Below are 20,673 nucleotides of genomic sequence, written 5' to 3'. Positions count from 1 at the left end.
GAAAACGGCGTGTCCGATCGCGGGAAAATTAATTCGATTCCCGCGCGCGCGTACCTGCTGGGGTTCTGTACGTCTAACTATATTAGCTTCCTGTTAACACACGCACGTATATAACATACGCGTAATGCGCGTGCAGTGCATTATATTTGTGTACGGTCGAGACAATTACCGTCGGTAATTAATGCGGAACAAATGGTCTTTAACGGTTGATTGCACATCGAATAACGTACAAGTGCACGATTATTTACTCGTGATATTATTATTATTATTATTATTATTTTTGCCTCCGGACAATACGTGTATGTTGTGCGAGTCGGATGGGGAAACAACGGAACGTCGAAGGTATTATAACATGTATACACTAAAATGTATTGGGGCGCATAATTTTCTGAATATAATAATCATTTCGGAGGACCTCCCGACGATTCGGTTCCGAGCGCATTATTTTCCTGCGGCCTGCAGCGTAAGTATGCGCTGTTCGTTGCGGTTGCGCGCGATCGACAACCGATTATTATTGTATATCAATTAGTCGTCCGTTTTCTATTAGGGTTTTTCATTTTCGTCCCGTTCCCTTTCAGAACACCCAACCAACCGGCCATAACGCGATTCGAACAAAATATTATGTCGGCGCACAACCGCGGGCATCACCCGGAATGTTATGCGATATCGCGACGTGCCAATACGCATTGCTTTAACACATAGTAGGCACTGCGAAAGACAAAACTCCGACGGCGAACGGGGAAACGTTAATGGTATAGGCGTATTGTACAAGCGAACGCGTATTGTACCGCTTTATACCGATAAATGCCTATTGGCATTATTATTATTATTATTATTATTATTATTATTACGTATTACTACCTTATATTATATTATATGAAATATGTGTGCGCGCGCGCGCGCGCTTTAACGGTCCATCGCAGGGGCACCGTGAGAATCGGCAGGGTTCGTCCGACAATAGATCACGTGCTCGCGGTGTTTTCGGAGAGGATTTCGCGGACGTTTCCTTTTCTATTTCTCACCATCCCTCCCTGTGCACTCTCTCTTTTTTCGAGCCCCGCACTGCTTGCGCTCTACGTTCGGACAACACGCGTTTTACCAGCGTACAACAAAACTAAATATAAATAAACTCCGTAGGTAGGTGTGTTGTACCCGCGAGGACGACACACACGTACGTATAACGTACAAGCGTTGCTATCGGGTAGGTTCGGGGGCGCGGTACCAGGTGACGAGGATTTTTGGCCATGCGAAAGCAGATGTCCGGTCACGCCTTTCCGATCCTTGCGCGGCGGCATGCGTGAATAATGTAATCTCGCATTAGAGCCCGTAAACGTAACGGACCCGGAACCGACGTGGTGTTTGGAGACTCGATTACGTCCTCGGCATCGTCGTCGGACATCGTATATTGTATACTATTACGATCATATCGCGTTATTCACGTATTGGAATAAATTTCGTTTTATTGTTTTTCCCGTCGTTGCGCGTGCGGCGGCCGAGCTCGACACACCGGAACGGTAATGTATATAAAAAAAAAATTTAAAAAAAATATGACGTCGAAACCGGCCACTTAATCGTCCGATAATAAACTGCACGCGTCACTGTAACACACGCGCATCTGTACCGTCTGTACGTGATACCGCGTACAAGGTATACCCGTAGGAAAGGGGTAAGTGACGCGAAGACGTGCAGAACCATGTTTAATAACGTGCCTGTTGCAGCGTACATTTTATGTAGGTACGCACTCGTCACGCCGACATCTCGTGCGCAGCAGTGAAGTTCCGCGTGTAAAGTATATAATTTTAAATGTACGTATTATACATAATGTATACGATATTGAAACGTGTAGTCCGGCGCGGATAAACGAAACGGTGTTCAAGACAAACGATATTGTAATGATATGCGCGCCTAAGCAATCATATATTTTTCAAATGTAATGTATAATAAAATAATTATAAGAACTGTTAGCCATTAAGGATAATGATAATTTATTGAATAGAATAAAATATAACGATAATATATCACACACACATACATAACATTAGATATAAGGAGCTCAGTTTTTAGTCACGCGCGGAGACGCGTTCCAACTGTTTTTTTGTACAGTCATAGACGAGTGTAAAATACTACGCAGATCGTCTATGCAACAAAACGTAATTAGTTGTAAACGTTTGTAATGATTTAATTTAATTTTGAAAATAATTCTAAATACGTGTGTTAATATATGTTGAAAAATTTTAAATACAATTAACAATAGTGAGTTAAAGAAAAAGTTATTATTATTTTAAAATACAAAATTTGTCACCATATCTTGTACCTCAGACGTCAACCACGATTTGCCCAACAGGCAAATCGGCACGAGGATTGGAGAGGTAATATTATTTGTTTATAATATTATGAGTAATTGATTTAAAGACATATAACCGTTCCCGGTAACCTCGAGTCCGATTTTAAATCATTACGATATTACCAGCATAACACGGCGTCGCGATAAAAACTGAACGCAGGAAAATATAATCGATTCGTACCCCGCAACGTAATTCCATCTCGGTACTGTACATCTTAATTTCACCGATTTCACGCAGCGTGTAGCTATTACTTATTACTTGTAAATTTATACGTGTATTTTCGTATATTTTATGTGCCATTTATTATTATGTAACGACTTGGTGAATTCCCTAATAACTGCAGCTGCCAGTTGACGAGATTTCAACGGGCGTTACGACAAAATAATAAAATGCACGATGAAAAATTATCACGCCATACAAATAACGAATTATTAACCATTGGTAATGATGGTAATGACATTGCCCATAGTACTAAAAGTTTACATTACAAATTAAATAACTTCTACTGTTGTAAATAATATAATGCAAATAGTTATGTTACGGTAATAATATGACGTCCTGTAATCATCGAAATAATCCATAATCATAAACAACAGACTTAATCAAAGGTCGAAGCCTTCGCCTCAATGAACTAACTCCTAAATCGTTATAAATTTTAATAAAATATTTACAAAATCGTTGTAAAAAAATTAATTGTTATGGAACTAATGTTTGAATTATACGTATTGTAATAAAATACAAAATACTACGTTGAAAAATTTGAAAAAAAATGCGAATAAAAATTATATCGTAATTTATACAATTTAACTAATATAAGTACTTAAAATATGTTCAATCGAAAATAGTATATCGTTTAGAATTCTTAAATTAACTTAAAATAACGTACATATAAAAAAAAATCGAATGTGTGTGTGTGAATTTTTTAGATGTGTCAGAATAACAATACGTTGCTAACACGCTTAAGCTTGAAAAAAATTTAAAAAAAATTAAAAAGTATTATTGTGATAATCAACAGGTAAAAAAATGGCCATACCGCAGTTGGAGTAATAGACGAAAGAAAAAATATTACCCAGGAAGGTTTTTTTTTTTTTGTATACTTTTATATTTACTTACACTATTTAAGGGGAGAAAAACACTTTTGTTTGCGTGAATTATGTTCAAACCAGATTTTTTTTAATCATTCAGAATTATAGCCTATACACTATAAAGACCCTCTATTTTGAAATCGCGCTTTAAAAAAAAAAAAAAAAAAATACACAATATACATTTCCAGGTGTAATTACGACACATGCGCATAAAATTTACGATTTTATTGAATTTTTTAACCGAATTATTTAGCTTTTAAATTTCGTCTTATTGTTTGTTTGATAATAAAAATGCGCTGACAGGGCGACAATACAAGAAAAGAGATAGTTATATAATGTGAGCCGATCTGCGTTTATCGCTAGGATATGGGCCCAAACAAATGTTCAATACTCGTGAATATCTAAGAAATAATCAATACAATATAGTTCTAAGAATATAAAACTACGAAGGAATAATTCAGATAATATTAAAATACCGACAACATGACTTTTCGAACGATTATCAAACATATAATTCATTCGTGAACTGATTCAGAAAGATTTAGATTAAATTGTACCATTAGTTCACTTGACACGCTGATTTCGATCATATTAACCGTAAACACTTTAAAAATAGTTAATGCCACCCGAAGTTGATGAATGAATAAATAAATATTTATACACGTAGATTGATTCTTTTAAACGTCGTCAGTGTTTTTAAGATATATAAATTACACGTATAAACGAAGTGAATTGAACGCAATTAAACATACTATTCTAATAGATCACGTTTGAGTTTTGGATTAAATGTATATGAGCTACAAGTCGCTTGACAGAGTGTTTAAGTATTCAACAGTGTGTGTATTGTATGTGAAATTAACAAATTACTTAAAAATATTATTTTCGTCTCCAATTAAAATGTTTCGTACGAAAGTTAAATACAATAACTTTATTTGAACGACAATATTATAACGATACACGTGCATGGATGATATATGCTTGGATAATACTCCAAGGTACAGGGTATGTCTCAACGTATTATTACGTTCTGTTTCTCTAACTACGAAACAGTTCCGTTTTAACCCCAACACTTAACATACCGGCCCAATTGTCTCATTTCGTAATTGAATTTGAATTTTTAGACTAAGAAAAATTCTCCACGCCTTATAAATTATGACGTTTGAATATTATTATTAATAAAAATATGCGTTATTACTTGAACGATCTCTAACGTTTTAGATAACATCTCAAGTAATAGACAACTGTGTTATGAATTATTTTTATGCTCGGTAACACGTTTCACCGTAGGTTCATGGGAAATAATGTGTTCATATAAAATGCGGGCAACGGTTCAGCTGCGCCGGTAATGTTTATGAACGAAACCATACGGTATTAAAATGGTTACCATGTTCCGTAGGCAATCGCGACGGTACACGAAACGTTATTAGTACAATGCGCAAAGTGCAAAAATACCCAATAATTACTTTCTTAGTAAAAAAAGTAAGTTAGTTTTGGACATCAAATACTATAACAAATAAGATTTAAGGTACAGATGATCACACACGTACAAGCTAGGTGTCTGACAGAAATCTCAATTCGCAGACCAGATTATATAAGGATAATTTTATTTCAGCTATGAAAATGTTTAAGAAGTTATGACTTCCGTTTCTTTATTATTATTAAGGAAACAGAATACATAGAACCTTGGGGGGAGGCAGTATGTTCGGAACAACTGTGCGAAAAAAATGTTTTATAATATCTAACATAGTGTTGTTGGAATAATGAAACGTCCAAACACAATGGTCGATTTTCTCTCCTCTCCACTAACTCCCTCAAGACCAAAAATTGAATAGAGGGTGACATGGAGATACTCTCTGGGGAATGTTTGGAACAGAGGAAAAATGGAGCAAACATTGAACAGTGTCGTCAGAAAAGTACCTATATTACTTTCAAGTACAAAGTGATACATGAAAATACAATAAGTGCCTGCTCCCTCGCCTACAATTGTACAGTTATAACAATAATAATACTTAAAATTACAACGTTACTACAAAGTTGATATTATTACATAATTAATCATTTCTATATATCTTCCACCACTAAGAAATTATTTACGAAATTCAAGTAACCACGTGTATAATCGAGTTAGTGGTTTCGGAAAATATTTCAGTCAAACAAAAGAGACTTGTTTAATTTTATTTATAATTATTTAATATAAATTCCCGCAGCGATCTCCTGCTGTCAGTTTTAATAATTATAAAAGGTCCTGTCCAAAATCAGTATGAACAATAATTATTTTGTTTTTACCCTGCGTGTATATATATTATTCATATCACTTGCCTGTTGTATTATGTAATTACTACGCGCATGATTAGCGTTACACAATAGTGTATACCGGAGACAGATTTAAAAACAACAATTTAACTATAAAAATGGCTGGTTTGAAAACAAAAACTTGGCGACTTAAGGATTTGATCGAATTAAATAATAATAATTAAAACAACTCACCCGTATGACCCGAACCCTGTTTGTCGGACCCATACCCGGTGTATATTACTTAATATGATTTCGAAATACTATGTTATCATACTGCCATCTGATTATTTTATTTTTTAAATTAAAAAGCTTATATCTTTATGCAAATTATTTTATATCGTTGTATTTTGTTACAAGCGTAAAGGTACATGTATAATTTTTTTGGCGTTATAGAGAAGTGAGTTGGAGGAGTCAAGAATGACTTATTCAAATCCTACTCCCAATGTTATAATATGCCTATATATATATATGATTCATCTACTATGTACTCGTATTATACAAAATACTCATAGAATACATGCCGTAAAAGAGAAGCATTCAACGTTTTTATATATCATCCCTTCCATCTAACTCTCTATCGAAAAAACGGATAAAAAGTTAGCCTAACCTAACCTAACCTAACTTCAGGGGATTATATTTGGTACAGCTCGACGGATAAAAATATTAAAAAAAAACCTTCAACGGTACCGTCGGATTAGTGGTAAATCCAAAAATGCAAAGTGGTACATTAAATACATTGGACGCCTCACCTCTTTCCACTATATTCTGTAACTAACAACGTCTTATCTATAAGATACGCTCGTAAATCGAGTTATTACATAACTTAGGAGATCGTTCCAGCCAAACGTATTCTTTTTACATTTACGAACAGCGAAGATAAAGTGAAAAATCATAACGCGTTGTCGTCCCCGACATAGATGATATTTTGTAATGATATTTTCTCCATGAATTTTCCGCTTGCAATTAATAATGATCGCGAACGCTACGTAGTCGACATGAATATAATTACAAATAAAACAATTTTGCGATGCACAGTAATTTCGAAGTACCGAGTGCATTGCTAATAGTACGTTTGAACACGGCATCGTAGTATGGCGTTAAGCGGCTATGAATAATAATGAGCAGATGTACAATTCTGTTAAACTAGAATTTTTTTTTTTTATTATTTTTTTGTAAACCGGCATGTGAAGTTAGCCGACCGAAACTTTTCTATATCGATAAATTTGTTATTCGGGACCTTCAAAACTTTATGCGCGCATATTGTGTTTGACAATGACGCATCGCGACGTTAGGAAGTCATGTTGATAACTATCAAAACATTACATACGCACGCGACATCAAACTGATAATAACGGTACACCGATATAACAAATATGATAATACTCTATTATACTATCAATTGTATTTTGAGCTGGTCGATAATTCAAGGTCGACGACTGGACCAACATTTTCTAACGGAAACATTCACTTAACCCCTTGCGTTCCCCACCGCTGGTTATCAGTGGCGTAATTTGGTTATGCTTGTAGGGAGGGATGAAATTGTCACACATTAAATTATTCCTCCCCCTAAATAAATAAATAAATAAAATAAAATAAAATGAATGTATCTTGGATGTATAAGTACCTCTTAATATTACCATAGTGACATGTTTAATGTAAAAACATTTAAAAATAATTTAAAAATTCATGCACACATTGAAAAAAATAATTACATAATACATATTTAAATATTGTCATTAGAAATAAGTACATGTATTTTATTGGTAACTGCGAAAGTTTATAATAAATGTTATGTAATGTTATAGTAAATTCGCAATAAAAGATCCACTCTATGTAGCTTTAATCCTAATTTATTGACAACTTTTTCTGGATCAATTTCAATATTTTTGTAGACTGCCAACATAGCAACACCATTTAATCGGTTCTACGAGATAAAAAAAGTAAATAGACATAAAGTATAATCTCCGAGCTGAAAAAGTAGTTATGTTTCGTACTGAAAATATAATATTCCATCTGGATATGTACAAAAGTCAGCGAAGTATATCGTCTTCGGAAAACATATCAAAATATTTTAAATAAACGGCATTTAAACTACTAAATGCCAACACCTATGTGGATATATGTATTTACCGATGGCCATGCTAAATGGCATTCAGCTGCACAGTGTAACCGAGCCTTTAAATTTAATTGATAATTAATATAGTAGTCTTGCATTATTAGACGTAACTAATGTATATTATATTTCATTATATATATATATATATATATATCAAATCCTATTATATTATTTACACAATATCATACCTACCATGCTCCACGATAAAATAAAATGCAATCGCTTAGAGATTTAATTTTGTACCACGATTCAATTTAATATAAAATATATTATCCAATTCTGTAACAGAAGTACTGAAATATTTTGTATAATCTTATTTGTAAATAATGTGTATACAGCTAGGGAATTCAGGCTTTTTTTTTTTTTTTTGCATTATTTCTATACAATAATATAATATTATTAAAATAGTAATCTAGTATTGAATAAATATATAAAAGTGGTGCTCTGGAATTAAAAAAAAAAAAAATCAAGGGAAAGATACCACACCTCAAACCTTCCCCCTCGTAATTTCGTCACTGTTGGCTATACAATATTCCAACCCGTATAGAAAAAATATTATAAAATGGCATTATTATTTTTATAATTTTCATAATTTAATTTTCGCATTTATTTCTTTGATAAAATTATTAATTTAAAAAATTCTAACACCGTGAGTAAACAATTTTTTTTTACAACATGCTCATTTCATTTAAATTATCTTTACAGTATTATTTGACTAACGAAACTTCTCATAAACTATTGAAGTACATAATGTATACAACTTTGTACGTAGCTTGGACATTTTGAATTTTTCACCGTAAAAATAAATAACAGTGTTAGGACAACCCTACGCTTATAAATAGAAAAAGTACCTTCATAATATTATATTAAATTAAGTAAAACCGTTGCGCGATTCTTATATAACCACGCAGGACTTTTATTACATATAAACATTTGTACGCAAAAATATTACGACGTGTAACCATATTACAATATAAACCAATTATATGAATTACCATCAATTAGCCAGTAAGTTATTGTATTATTTATCCGTTTATCGTTCGACTTATGAATTCATTCTAAAAAATTCGGAAACGCTCGAGAGCGCCCAAAAATCTTATTTATAATGCATAATATTAAAATAACAGTATCTGAAATGAAATATTGGGATATATTAACTAAACAATCTGAGGTTTTTTCATGTTCATATATTACACGAATTACGATGTGTTATGTAATGAAAATAATTTCATGTTCAATTACTATTCTCGTTGATGAAGTCATGAATAAATGAATAAATACGAAATAGATTGTTTTTCCAAGACATTGCGCAATATTATAAAACTTTAACCGAAACGATGATAATTTAATATGCAGTACAATAGAGATGCTACATTCTTATGAAATTAGTTGATTAAATACAAAATTATACCGATGAATTGTATGTGACAAGCTATCATGTTTTAATGCAAAAAGAAAAACAATAAGAAAGCCATTTGCAAATAAAATAACGAGATTCACGGTATTATATAAATAAAAAAATTTAAAAAATCGTTGGATATTCCAACTCCATACTATCTGCTTATGAACTTCTATGGAATGTCTGTTGTTGAAATGTTTACGGCCAGTTCACAGAATTAAACTTACAAAAAATGATATAAACTGTTATGTAATCCGAACCCATATTAGTATATAAATTGTCCGTTTTAAGAAACTAAATTAGTATTTCAGAGGACAGTAAAATCAAAACATGTAAGTAGAACAATTATTATATTAATGTGTACAATTTATGTGCGATGTTTTAATTTTTTTATTCTGATTACAAGTATAAACCAATCATTTTTGTATAATTTTTCTCTTAAATCGAATGCATCTCGTAACTAATTTATTAATATTATTATTTAATATAAATCATTTACTATTTTGAATTTCACTCTATGTAATATTTTATATCTGTAAACATGCGGCTTATAAATATATAAATATATATATTCTAATGATTTATTATACAAATAATTTATGTATAAATTGAAAATTTTCTTTTTAAAATAAAATATAAAATTTAAATTTGGGTTTGCGTTGAATAATCAATTCAAATGTTATTACCACTTGATACATGGATTATAAAATCAAAGTAGTTGAATTATTATAAAATGTTTTCAGCACACGTCGACAATTAGGTTTTAAAATTTATTGACAATGGATTTTAATTCTTTACGAGATTTAAAAATAATTTGATCTTATTGTAGGTTATTAATTGTACATATGGTCTGCCAGAGGCATTGTTATTTAATTGAAGCTTCAAACGGGTATCTGTAAACTACTGACTAGAGAGCTTTATTTTTATTTTATTTTTGTTTCCTCAAGCCGATTACGAGCTTTTTATATAAAAATCATTCTTTATAAGAGACTGGTTCATTATGTTTAATGTGCTTTACTTATTGTTAAAAGGTACTTGAGCTAAAAGTAGTAATTATGCACTTATTATACTACTAGAAACTGTGCATTTGCATATTTGTGCATATATTTACTGTTATCTTAATTTGATTGCATATTTTGAACAGTTTTCATTAAATGTATGTATACTTCTATTTTGATAAGAAAATAAATATAATTAAGGTAAATAAGTGACTAAAAAATACAAAAAATGTATACATTAAGTATAAGACACGTTTATTTTTCTCCTTTAAATCCGTTTCCCTTGTTCGATTAGACGTATGACACGGGTAAAAAGGTAAAATTATTTGTTCAAAAAATCGATGTTTTATTAAAAATAAATCCCCATTACATTTCTGGCCACGATTAAACTACAATATAAGCTAATTTTATTATGCCGTTGAATATGATCAGTATCAAATATGTCGTATAATTTATTAAATTTTATCTTATTGTGTGCAAATAATTTAGCCGATTTTTGTTGAGGCCGCAAGACGTTGTCGAATTTCTTTATCGATGTCGTTATAAATTACTTTTACCGCGTAGTAGTATTAATAATTAAAAAATAAAATAACTAACAAAACGTATCGATGTATCTAAACTATATCCTAACACACCTGTTAGAAACTCCTATATTAATAATGAATATTAATATGAATAAATATTTATAATGTAGTAATGTCAGCAATAATGTGAGCGACGACCGTCTGCCTTCAGCCTGTTTAAACCGAACAGGTCGGCAATCGTGTCCTACCAATTTAATCATATACACGTCTCGAACGAATCGTTTCAATTGATATGTTTTGTAATTTGTGAATAAGCAAATAAATCTTTCTGTAACACGATAATCAATATACGTGTTTGAAAATTGTGTTTCTTTTCCTACTCCGTGTAGACGAACTCAAAACGTTACTGCCGACGGAATCAACCGACGGTGCATAACACACCCTTATTGCTTTAAACCACTGCATATAATATATTAAAATTTATTTATTAATTTCAGGAAACGTTTGGGTCATTTATTACTGGTGTTTATTTGCTTGACGTACCTTATCATCATGATCAACGGTTATTCGTTACGGCGTTTTCGACCATTATACATCCCTGACGATAATTACAATATTGATTTCGATGAATCATCATTGGCCGATAACAAACTTTTACTGGTTTAGTATATTTTTGTTGCATAATAATTATCACCTTTGTACACTATAGATAATATTATATATTAAACCATATATACTTATGGGATTTCACGAGTTGTTCGTAATTTATAATTTCAGAATGCTGGAAGAAAATTTCCAGATGACAGTATAGCGAACGACGCTGTAAGATCATCGGATTCCAACATAAATAACAAAAAGAGAAACTCCGAAATCATCAGCGCTTTAATGGGACTACGCAGGGCTGTGTCGAACAACTACGGTGAACATCATGTACACGATTGAAAATAATATTTCATTTATGTTTTTTAGTAAACTTATAATGACACAAAAAACAAATTGTAGCGATTATTACAACAATAAATATATAACACAACCATAGGACATTTACAAAAGCACTATATGTTCAAAACATTTTTGTTTTTTTAATATGTATTCAATACGCATATTTATATGAATAGTTAAAATAAAATTGTTCAACTAGTATCAATTGTTACTTTCCTTTTTATCCCTTCATTGTAAGACATAACATTGCATACAAATAACTATGAATGTTACATTATAAAATGTACACTATTGTGATGATATGGGAATTTGGTGAGTAATTGTGTTGGTATAAAGTTGAAATCTATAAAATTATCATTTTTCAATACTTAATACAATATAAATATGTATATATTTGTGAATATACCATTAAAATGAATCTGTAACAGATTTTTACAAGTAGAATTATAGGAATGTATTTCACATAAAAATCCGCTAATTTTTATAAATAACGAGTCTTACAAACTCATTAAAATAGTTTTTATAATCTAATCTTAAACAAGACTCTCGGACTGTAGTTGACAGTATAATTTTTGAAACATAATTGGATAAGTTCACTCATATAATTTGTGTTCTTGTAGTTTCTATAACTTGAAATAATTTCATTGCCATATGGTATTTCAGTATAACCACAACTTTTTTTAATAATTATATAACTTTGTTATGACATATAAGTTTTGCATTGCATTTTTTAAATGTATACAGTTTACAGGTTCACAGTCATCTGTCCTCATTTGTTTCCTCTTTATGTTGGTTTTATTTCAATTATTCTCAATAAATACGCGTTTTATTGAATCGTGTTAGTTACGAAAGTTGTATACTTGGTGTTTTTTTCTTTTCAAATTGACCTTACTATTATTTTTTACTTATATTTAACATGATTTTTAAATTTAAAATAGACACTAATAAATTTCTCGATTTAAAATTGAACGCCATCTGTTGTTTTTACACTTATTCTTTCATAATTTCAGTAAATTATTTTTTTTTTTTATTTATAACCATATTCAACTTTTTTAATACTTAACCATCTTCAATATAATTAGAATATGAAATAAAATAAATACAGTATTTTTCTATGTGAAAATGTATTACGAATAACTGATTATTACCAGGATACCAATTTAAAAAGACAGTATAGTTAAGTTTATTATCACACCATATAAACATATGTTTTTAAATAAATCTATATTATATATAGATATTATATGAAATATCTATGAAAATAATTTATGTATTATAATAAATATTTATTATTAGATTAACAACACTATAAATTTATGCCATTTTTCGTTCTATAAATTTATCTAATAAAATATTAAAAAATACAATAAATAAATTGATCTTTTAAATCTTCTTAATAAATAAAGTAAATGAAGATCACAAATTACTCTTTTATTATCTTATAAGCTACGTTTTAACATTCATTTTTAGGTTTGATATATTGCATAGTTATAATAGCAACAACAACCTCAATTTTATTCTCATATAGTTTTTATAGCGCTACAGCAAATTCCTATGTATAATAAAAATGATATCAATTCAATGTAATTGAAATAATTTCCACACTATTAGAAAAAAAGACTTCAAAGGGTCAGTGCTAATAACTGTCAAATCAAAGAATCAATGGAACCATTCAATTTAGGTTTGTCAATTAACGCTATTGATAAATCCTGTGGAACCCCTTCGAGTTCCAACATTACGACAGTGTTTATACCGGGTGATGGAATAAAATATGTAGCAGGGACATAAAGAGTTATTTGAGGTCCAGCCGCTGGCCAGTATCGACCAACGTTAATTCCATTCACAAATGCCACGCCCTGCAAAAAAAAAAAAAAAAAGTATAAAAAATCATTCATTCGTTATTCAAATGAATAAAAATATTTCTAGTTAGTTTTTACTGTAATTGTCAGAAACGAACCTTTTTCCACCCAGTGGTGTCCAAATAAGTATCATAAATGTTCGTTAAATTGTTTGAAAATGTAAATTGAGTTCTATAGAAGGCTGGCAACGTGACGTGTTCTTGCGGTTCAAACATTGTAAGCCAAGACGTTTCGTTCAGAGGGTATGGTATCATCTTCCACGGGCCCAACACTTTGCTCCCCAGCGTAACAGGATCAAGAATTCCCTAAACGTACGTAACGGTTTCAGTGAATTATGGATAAATAAATACTATCCTACCTTTCGGTCTTCAATAAAACTTCCGTAGTTGATTCTCCCTTGGTTTTCTATAAGAATGCTTAACTTTTGAACCGAACTGTCTAAATTTAAACTTATCGGTATGTTTTCTTGTTTCCGAGTAATAATACTTGCTTGTACCTAGAGCGAAATAAATCTATAGAGTACGTTTTATTATCATTAAAATTATTTAACGTTTACGTACTTTATCTAGATATACGTATGCTCGATCCCTAACTGTGCTAATGGTTAAATTAACAGGAGTGGTGACGTTTTTTTGATCATTTGTCAAAATCGTCTCGTACATAACAAATCCCGAGTCAATATCCATATTTTCGAACGCTAACGGAACATCACTTTCAATCGGTTTAATCCGTTGCGTGACTTTTTCAAACAAATTTACCAATGGCGTCATCGTAAATCTTCCGTAATTACCTTTTGGCATTGGAACTGGTGATATTTCGTTTGACACAACATAATTCTTCAGCACAAAACACATTAAATAGGTACGTAAAATCATTATAAAAATAAAATTAGAAAACTTACAGCTTCTTCGAGGAAGTTCTTAATTGCAAAGTATTTTTCGGTTGGATCTCCAGCTTCATTTAGCGGAGCATCGTAATCATATGAGGTCATTTGGGGCAAATAGAGGGAATTTGTTATTGTTTCATAGTTGTTGGCACCAGATGTAAATCCGAAATTGGTACCCCCGTGGAACATGTAAAAATTAATCGATGCATTTAAAGCCAGCATGTCTTTTAGACCTCTCACAGATTCGTAAGAGCTCACTAAAGGCATTGGCTCCTGCCAATGGGGTAACCAACCAACATAGTACTCAGAATTGACAAATGGCCCCCTCTTTTGAACCGACCTCATATATTTAAAACATTGAGAAACTGAAAATTGTGTTTCAAAATAAATTGATCACGAAAAATGTGTTATTCACTTCCGCTTAATAATGCTTACCATTTGTTGTCGAAGCACCGAAATCCACAGTCGCATAAACTTCAGGCACAGAACCACATGTGAAATACGAATATCCACACCCGTCAGTTGTATAAAGTAAGGCCTTGTGTGCTACGTAACTTTTAAACAAATCACGTAACCATAACATATAAGCTTTATCACATGCATTGTAGCTACCATATTCGTTCTCTACCTATTAAAAAAAAAAGCTAATAAATAAAAATTAAATTATCTATAAAAATATGATAGGGTTTATTTTTTATACCTGAACCATGATAATGTTTCCTCCATTTCCGTACAAAAATGGATCAATTTTTGGCATTAGAACATTAAACCATTTGGTTATGTAATTTTTATAACCTTAAATTTAACACAAAAAAATTATTATTCAAATTACAAATTACGTGATTGATTTTTAGTTACTTAAAATTACTTATTATCCATAAAAAAAAAAAAAAAAAAAAAAAAAAAAAAATGAAATAAACCATTTAAAACAAATAATCCTACTTGTAAGTTATATGAGATAGCTTTTAATAATAAAAATTGACTTATAAAATTAATCAATTTTATAAAATATATTTATGCACTTTATTGTTTTACCATTCGCAGTTTTAATCACTTAAATCAATTTTGATTCCTATCCAAGTATATAATTAACATAAAAATTGAATACTTGTAAAAATAATGGCATATGAAAATTATAAATTATTTTATGTATTCTTATTTTTTTAGAATAATTGCTTATTATTTCAATATTAAATAAAATACCATCATATTTATTAACACTAAATTTGTGTATTATGCTGATAAAAACTTGGTCATAAGAAAAACTTTACTCGACATACTTGGATCATTAGTTCTAAGACGTTTTGGAGGCACAACATTCAACAGCCAATATGGAAATCCACCCTAAAATACATCAATAATAATTTGAACTAAGCTTCTAATTTATGTTTAGCTGAGACTTAGTACTCACAAAATCTCTTTCGGCACAAATGTATGGTCCCGGTCTAAGCAATACATACATTCCTTCCTCCTTTATTAATTGTAAAAAGTATTCCAAATCGGCCATGTCTTCAAAATTATATACACCTGGATGCGGTTCATGTAAACTCCATTCTACATATCTAAATTCCCATTTATTACTATAGTAAATATATTCAAATAACACATAATATTTTTAACAAAAAAAAAATTTATATACAGTATTTAAAGTATTTTCAATTTTACAACTTTCAAATTTGAAAATACGCATAATATATGTATAATAACAAATTATTAGTTATAAAAATAACCACTTAGTTGTTACATAGATATTTCTACATTTTTAATTTTTATGCTATTCAATGACAATTCACTTACGTCGATACAGCATTTAAACCAGCCGCTTTCATTTTCTGAATCCTATCCTTCCAATAAGGTTTAGGTACTCTAAAATAGTGTAATGAGCCCGAGATAAACCGAAATACTTTGCCGTCCATTAAAAACTCATTTCTGACATAATCAACAGTAAAAGATGGCTTGCTTGTCTAAAAGTAAACAAATATAAATTTATTATCGATTTGTTTTATTATAAATATACGAGTATTATGATATCAAAAGTGTGAAACCCATAAAGAAAAATGAATCGTTATTTATGTAATGATATAAATTAGTATGTAATAATTACTTGTATATTTTAAATGAATACAATAGAATACGTTACTAGTAGACATTTCAATGAAAATGGGTTGCAAAAAACCAGGGACTAAAACTTAAACTAGAATAAACCGGTTAACCTTTAAGTGTTAGGAACCTTAACCTTAACTGGAATCTTTATTAAAAAAAAAAAATAAGAAACCGTAACCTTAACCGTAACCTCAATTTAAAAATTTTTGATTTCGGTTAGTCGTAATATCTTGTTAGTTGATTCAGAGAATATTCGGGATTTCGCACTATATTAGTTATATCCTCAATTGTTTAACATACATAATTTATAAACAATCGATTTGCAGTATCACGTTATTTTTTTTGTCCAAACTAAATTAATTTTTACTCAATACAAGTGTAAATTTTATTTTTTTAAACTTTCTTGTAAAATATGTTTATTAGTTTGATGACTAAACAATAAACATGATTTCGAAATTCTGTATTAGAATTCCGTTTTTTTCAACCATGAAACGTGTTTTGTGTTTTTAATTCAACGGCAATTTATATTGGCCTAAGGTTTAACTATATACGTATACCTATATTACTTACTCTCTAAACTATTTTCTAAGACAAAAATATATTATACGCTATAGAACTCTTTGTAAAATAATATATAGTTCAGTATTTCAGAAGACACAGAATACAATGAACAAAACGATGTAATTTGTATTAATTATTTCTAGTAGTTTAACAAGGAACAATAATAATGATTGCAATATTTGTTAGCTAATGGTTGTAATTGTTGTTAGGTAACAAAGTAAATAATAATCGAACGGATTATATTATGTCCTTATACATGTCCATTAGGTATCAATCAACTATACTTGAAAACATAATTTGTTTTAAGTCATACAAATATATAAATGTAAAAACGCAAAAATTAATGAGTTAATAGTTGTCAGCTGATTATATTATACGTTCTTAGGTTGCATGGATAGGGGCATGACAAAAAATTAGGTTTTTTTTTTTTGTGGCAATTATACACAATTACATATTCACTTCAAAACACAGTTTATTCTCACAAGTGGTTTCTAAAGTAATTACCATATTAAAACAAGAAAGGTGTGAAAATGTATTACAATATATTTTTAAATATCAAAGCAATAAATTAATGATTCGATAAATGTAAATGCATTTTATATATATATATATATAGAGAGAGAGAGAGAGAGAGAGAGAGAGAATTTCAGTACATTTAATAAAATTTCTTTTTCTTTATCCAATATACATTAAAATCAAATAACCAAAAGCGTTTTCCATCAAAATTATTTTTAATTTATTCAAATAACTAATTAAAATTTTGTATTTTTATAACATTCATTACGTGCATTTTTATTATAAAACTGTTTTTTAACGATTATTTTTAATTTAAAACCAATATTTAACAGTAAATGGCAAAGCGCCAAAGAAACCATGTATAAAACAACGAAATCATTTTATAAAAAGAAATAAAAATACCTAGAATTAGTTTAACTAATTTTTTTGTAAGTAATGGTCACGGTTATTAGAATTTTTAATGTATACTCTACATTTTATCTAATAGTAGCGGTTGAAAATTGAAACAGGTCATAGGGTCCAAATCACAGAAATAATATATTTTAATATTTAAATAATATATTATATTTACGTTTATTTTTAACATTTTTAAGCTGACGAGAAATTTACTTTTTTGCAAGTCATCTAACCAAAGCATTTAAATTGTCTAAACGTTTACTAGTTTATGACTACGACTAATATATTGCGTTTACATAATATATGAGTGATCAAATCACTTTAGAACAAACTCGTAATTCATTTGAATTATACAGATTATAGAGATCAGATTTACAGTTATTCTCTCTGTATATGACGCGTGAGAAAAAATGTATAATGAAATAAATGAATAAAAAACGTTAAAGAAAAATATTTTAAACAAATCATATTTATTTTCTAATAGAAAAATTATAATTAACGTCATGATAAACACGAAACAATAATAGAAAGGTTCGCTGTACGATACAAAATATTAGGTTCCTACTATACTATACTACTCGTCCTGCAATATATATGTATACATGCGCGTATCACATATTTGAAAATATAATATTATTAAAATATAAACAATTCCTAACATCCTTCGAATTTAGCAGCTTTAAATGATAAATTATTATTGTTAACGAATCGACAATTTAACCGAACGAACATAAATACTGCGACGTCCGTATACGCATGGTCCGAATAATGATTGAACACTGAGCTTTTTACAATTATCAACTATGAAAAAACTGTTGCGATCTGTTACAGAACTCGTTATTTAAACAAACCAGAAATCTTGACCCCGTTAAAAATAAAACGGCATACCACGAAAAACAATACCATATTGTAATCGAGTCGGTTGAAGCGACGGGGGAAAAAATGACGAAAAAATAATGTACAACGATCGTAGGACCGGCGCACGCGATACGCGTGAAATCCAAACGGAGGACATTTTCATCCCGCGACGATGATCTTAGCCGGTCGATTCGGTTGAGAAACGCGATCGCGCCCCTACCAAGACTCGAACCACTGGGGCGGCAAACACCCCCCCCCCCCCCCCCCCCCCCGGTAGCTTTAGATGCGTTTAAACGCGTGCGACGGCACTGGGAATCAAAAGGGCAGTGGCCGACTTCCTCCGTACGGTTTATAAACATGTGGCGAGTAACGGCGATTGGAAAAATGATTTTGGTGTATTATTGATCGTGGACGCAGCAGCTCCCCGAATGGTGTTCGGACGGCGGCCGAAAGAGCTAAGACCCGGGCCCGGTAGTGCGGACGATCAGCGGCCGGTTGCTCACCTCGGTCGCGGTTGCGAGAGTCCAAGGGACGGCGACGGCTGCGAACAGGACGGCGACCGCGACGGCGACGCGGGACGAAGGGCCGGACGCCGGAAGGACACGATCACCGGAAACGGCCATGGTCGTCTTCTCCGTCCGGGAACGAGTGATCGGCGAGCGGCGACGGTCGACCGCGCCCGGAGAACGGCAACTGGCTCGGGGAACCGAAGACCGTGCGCGCGGCTCGAGCGCAACAGGAGGAGTCGTCGGCCGATTATCGGACTACGTGTACCTGTCGCGCGTCTGTACCTCGGCGGCGGCGGCGGCGGCGACGGCGGTGGCGGCGGCGCAGGTCTTGACCGATGCGGCCGAGCTCGGACAGAGTCACTCACCTTCGCGCCCGACGACCAGTTACGCTTAAGACCGGCAACTGCGTCGAATCGAGTTACGCGTACGTGGACACCGGTTCACGCGAAACGCATCGTATCCAAAACCGGACGCAACGGATGTTTCCCGCCTCTTCCAGGACGGAAAACCGCGAGCAGATATCCTTCCGGACCTAAACGTTTCCGTCTGCGTTCCTCGGGCAAAACCGTTCAGCTGAAACGATCGATTCAAACGTCTCTCGGCTTACCGGTACCGCGTCAACGACTTCCGGATGAAACTTTTGTCTCCGTACCGTAAACGTTTCACAACCGCACGACGTACGATGTCAGTGTACGTTGTTTTTTTTTTTTTTTTTTTGCCTAACTATCAAATGAGATCGTCCGTTTCTCGATGTGAACATTTTGAAACACTCGTGGCGAGAACACGAGAAAAATTACAGTACGCGTCAATAATACCCGCCGATCGGAACCGAACGCACATCGTTTCTGACATTTCTGCTTCGGTTCGAGCAAATTTCAATCACTCGTGTCCCTTAGCTGAATGTTCACCCCTTTTACAGTGAAACCTGAAACGTTTGATGTTGGATAAATTATGCGTCGAAACGAAATCGTTTACATTACACGACCTCGACCTTTATGTACAAACTTTTTCATCAAAACGTATTGTAATATTGGTTCACTGTGTTGTTCAAATGTTGTTCCATACATTTAACCCGATTTCAAATAAAATCGTAGACGGTTTTATTACACTTCATGACTTGTATTTTTAAATTTCACTAGTAAAACGATCGAACGAAAACAAAAATTGTGTAGTTTTCGACGAACACGTTTATCAATTACTACTTGAATACGTACAAACTGTACGATTTTTAGACCTATCTACCGTGATTTATTTTCCGTTCACTATAAACATGTCATGAAA

General features: G+C 31.8%; 2 protein-coding genes across 3 annotated transcripts; one reads left to right on the top strand and one right to left on the bottom strand.

The window, feature by feature from the left end:
- The first annotated feature begins 1,877 nt into the window (after positions 1 to 1,877).
- Positions 1,878 to 11,895, top strand: LOC112682908. Of its 2 annotated transcripts, none has more exons than XM_025553679.1 (3): positions 1,878 to 1,930; positions 11,260 to 11,422; positions 11,540 to 11,895. In XM_025553679.1, exons 1-3 carry the CDS (start codon positions 1,893 to 1,895, stop codon positions 11,702 to 11,704), a joined length of 366 nt encoding a protein of 121 aa, XP_025409464.1. In that variant the 5' UTR covers positions 1,878 to 1,892; the 3' UTR covers positions 11,705 to 11,895. The 2 variants fall into 2 exon arrangements, with proteins under 2 accessions (XP_025409464.1, XP_025409465.1); XM_025553680.1 differs by lacking the exon at positions 1,878 to 1,930 and adding an exon at positions 9,498 to 9,572 and having other exon boundaries at positions 11,540 to 11,893.
- A 1,219-nt stretch (positions 11,896 to 13,114) lies between these two features.
- On the bottom strand, positions 13,115 to 19,764 carry LOC112682913 (beta-galactosidase-like). Its single transcript, XM_025553687.1, has 11 exons — positions 19,387 to 19,764; positions 16,247 to 16,413; positions 15,861 to 16,011; positions 15,730 to 15,793; positions 15,150 to 15,244; positions 14,885 to 15,077; positions 14,465 to 14,814; positions 14,124 to 14,399; positions 13,922 to 14,059; positions 13,662 to 13,868; positions 13,115 to 13,560 (listed from the first exon to the last, which is right to left on the bottom strand). The coding sequence occupies exons 1-11, from the start codon at positions 19,504 to 19,506 to the stop codon at positions 13,351 to 13,353; spliced, it is 1,971 nt and encodes a 656-aa protein (XP_025409472.1). The 5' UTR covers positions 19,507 to 19,764; the 3' UTR covers positions 13,115 to 13,350.
- Between the last annotated feature and the right edge of the window lie 909 nt (positions 19,765 to 20,673).

This window comes from Sipha flava, unplaced genomic scaffold, assembly GCF_003268045.1.
Source record: "Sipha flava isolate LNK unplaced genomic scaffold, YSA_version1 214_pilon_pilon, whole genome shotgun sequence".
Taxonomy (NCBI): Eukaryota; Metazoa; Arthropoda; class Insecta; order Hemiptera; family Aphididae; genus Sipha; species Sipha flava.
Note: the sequence above shows the minus strand (reverse complement) of the source record. Positions and strands in the feature narration are given on the sequence as shown.

What these genes read in the sequence shown, in the direction of transcription:
- LOC112682908 (XM_025553679.1), top strand. Translation starts at nt 1,893, where the DNA reads ATGATATGCGCGCCTAAGCAATCATATATTTTTCAAAT. An exon ending in CAATCATATATTTTTCAAAT is followed by an intron (nt 1,931 to 11,259) that starts GTAATGTATAAT and finishes TATTAATTTCAG; the next exon opens with GAAACGTTTGGGTCATTTAT. An exon ending in CCGATAACAAACTTTTACTG is followed by an intron (nt 11,423 to 11,539) that starts GTTTAGTATATT and finishes TTATAATTTCAG; the next exon opens with AATGCTGGAAGAAAATTTCC.
- LOC112682913 (XM_025553687.1), bottom strand. Translation starts at nt 19,506, where the DNA reads ATGGCCGTTTCCGGTGATCGTGTCCTTCCGGCGTCCGGCCCTTCGTCC. An exon ending in CTCTCGCAACCGCGACCGAG is followed by an intron (nt 16,414 to 19,386) that starts GTGAGCAACCGG and finishes GTTTACTTTTAG; the next exon opens with ACAAGCAAGCCATCTTTTAC. An exon ending in GGTTTAAATGCTGTATCGAC is followed by an intron (nt 16,012 to 16,246) that starts GTAAGTGAATTG and finishes ATGGGAATTTAG; the next exon opens with ATATGTAGAATGGAGTTTAC.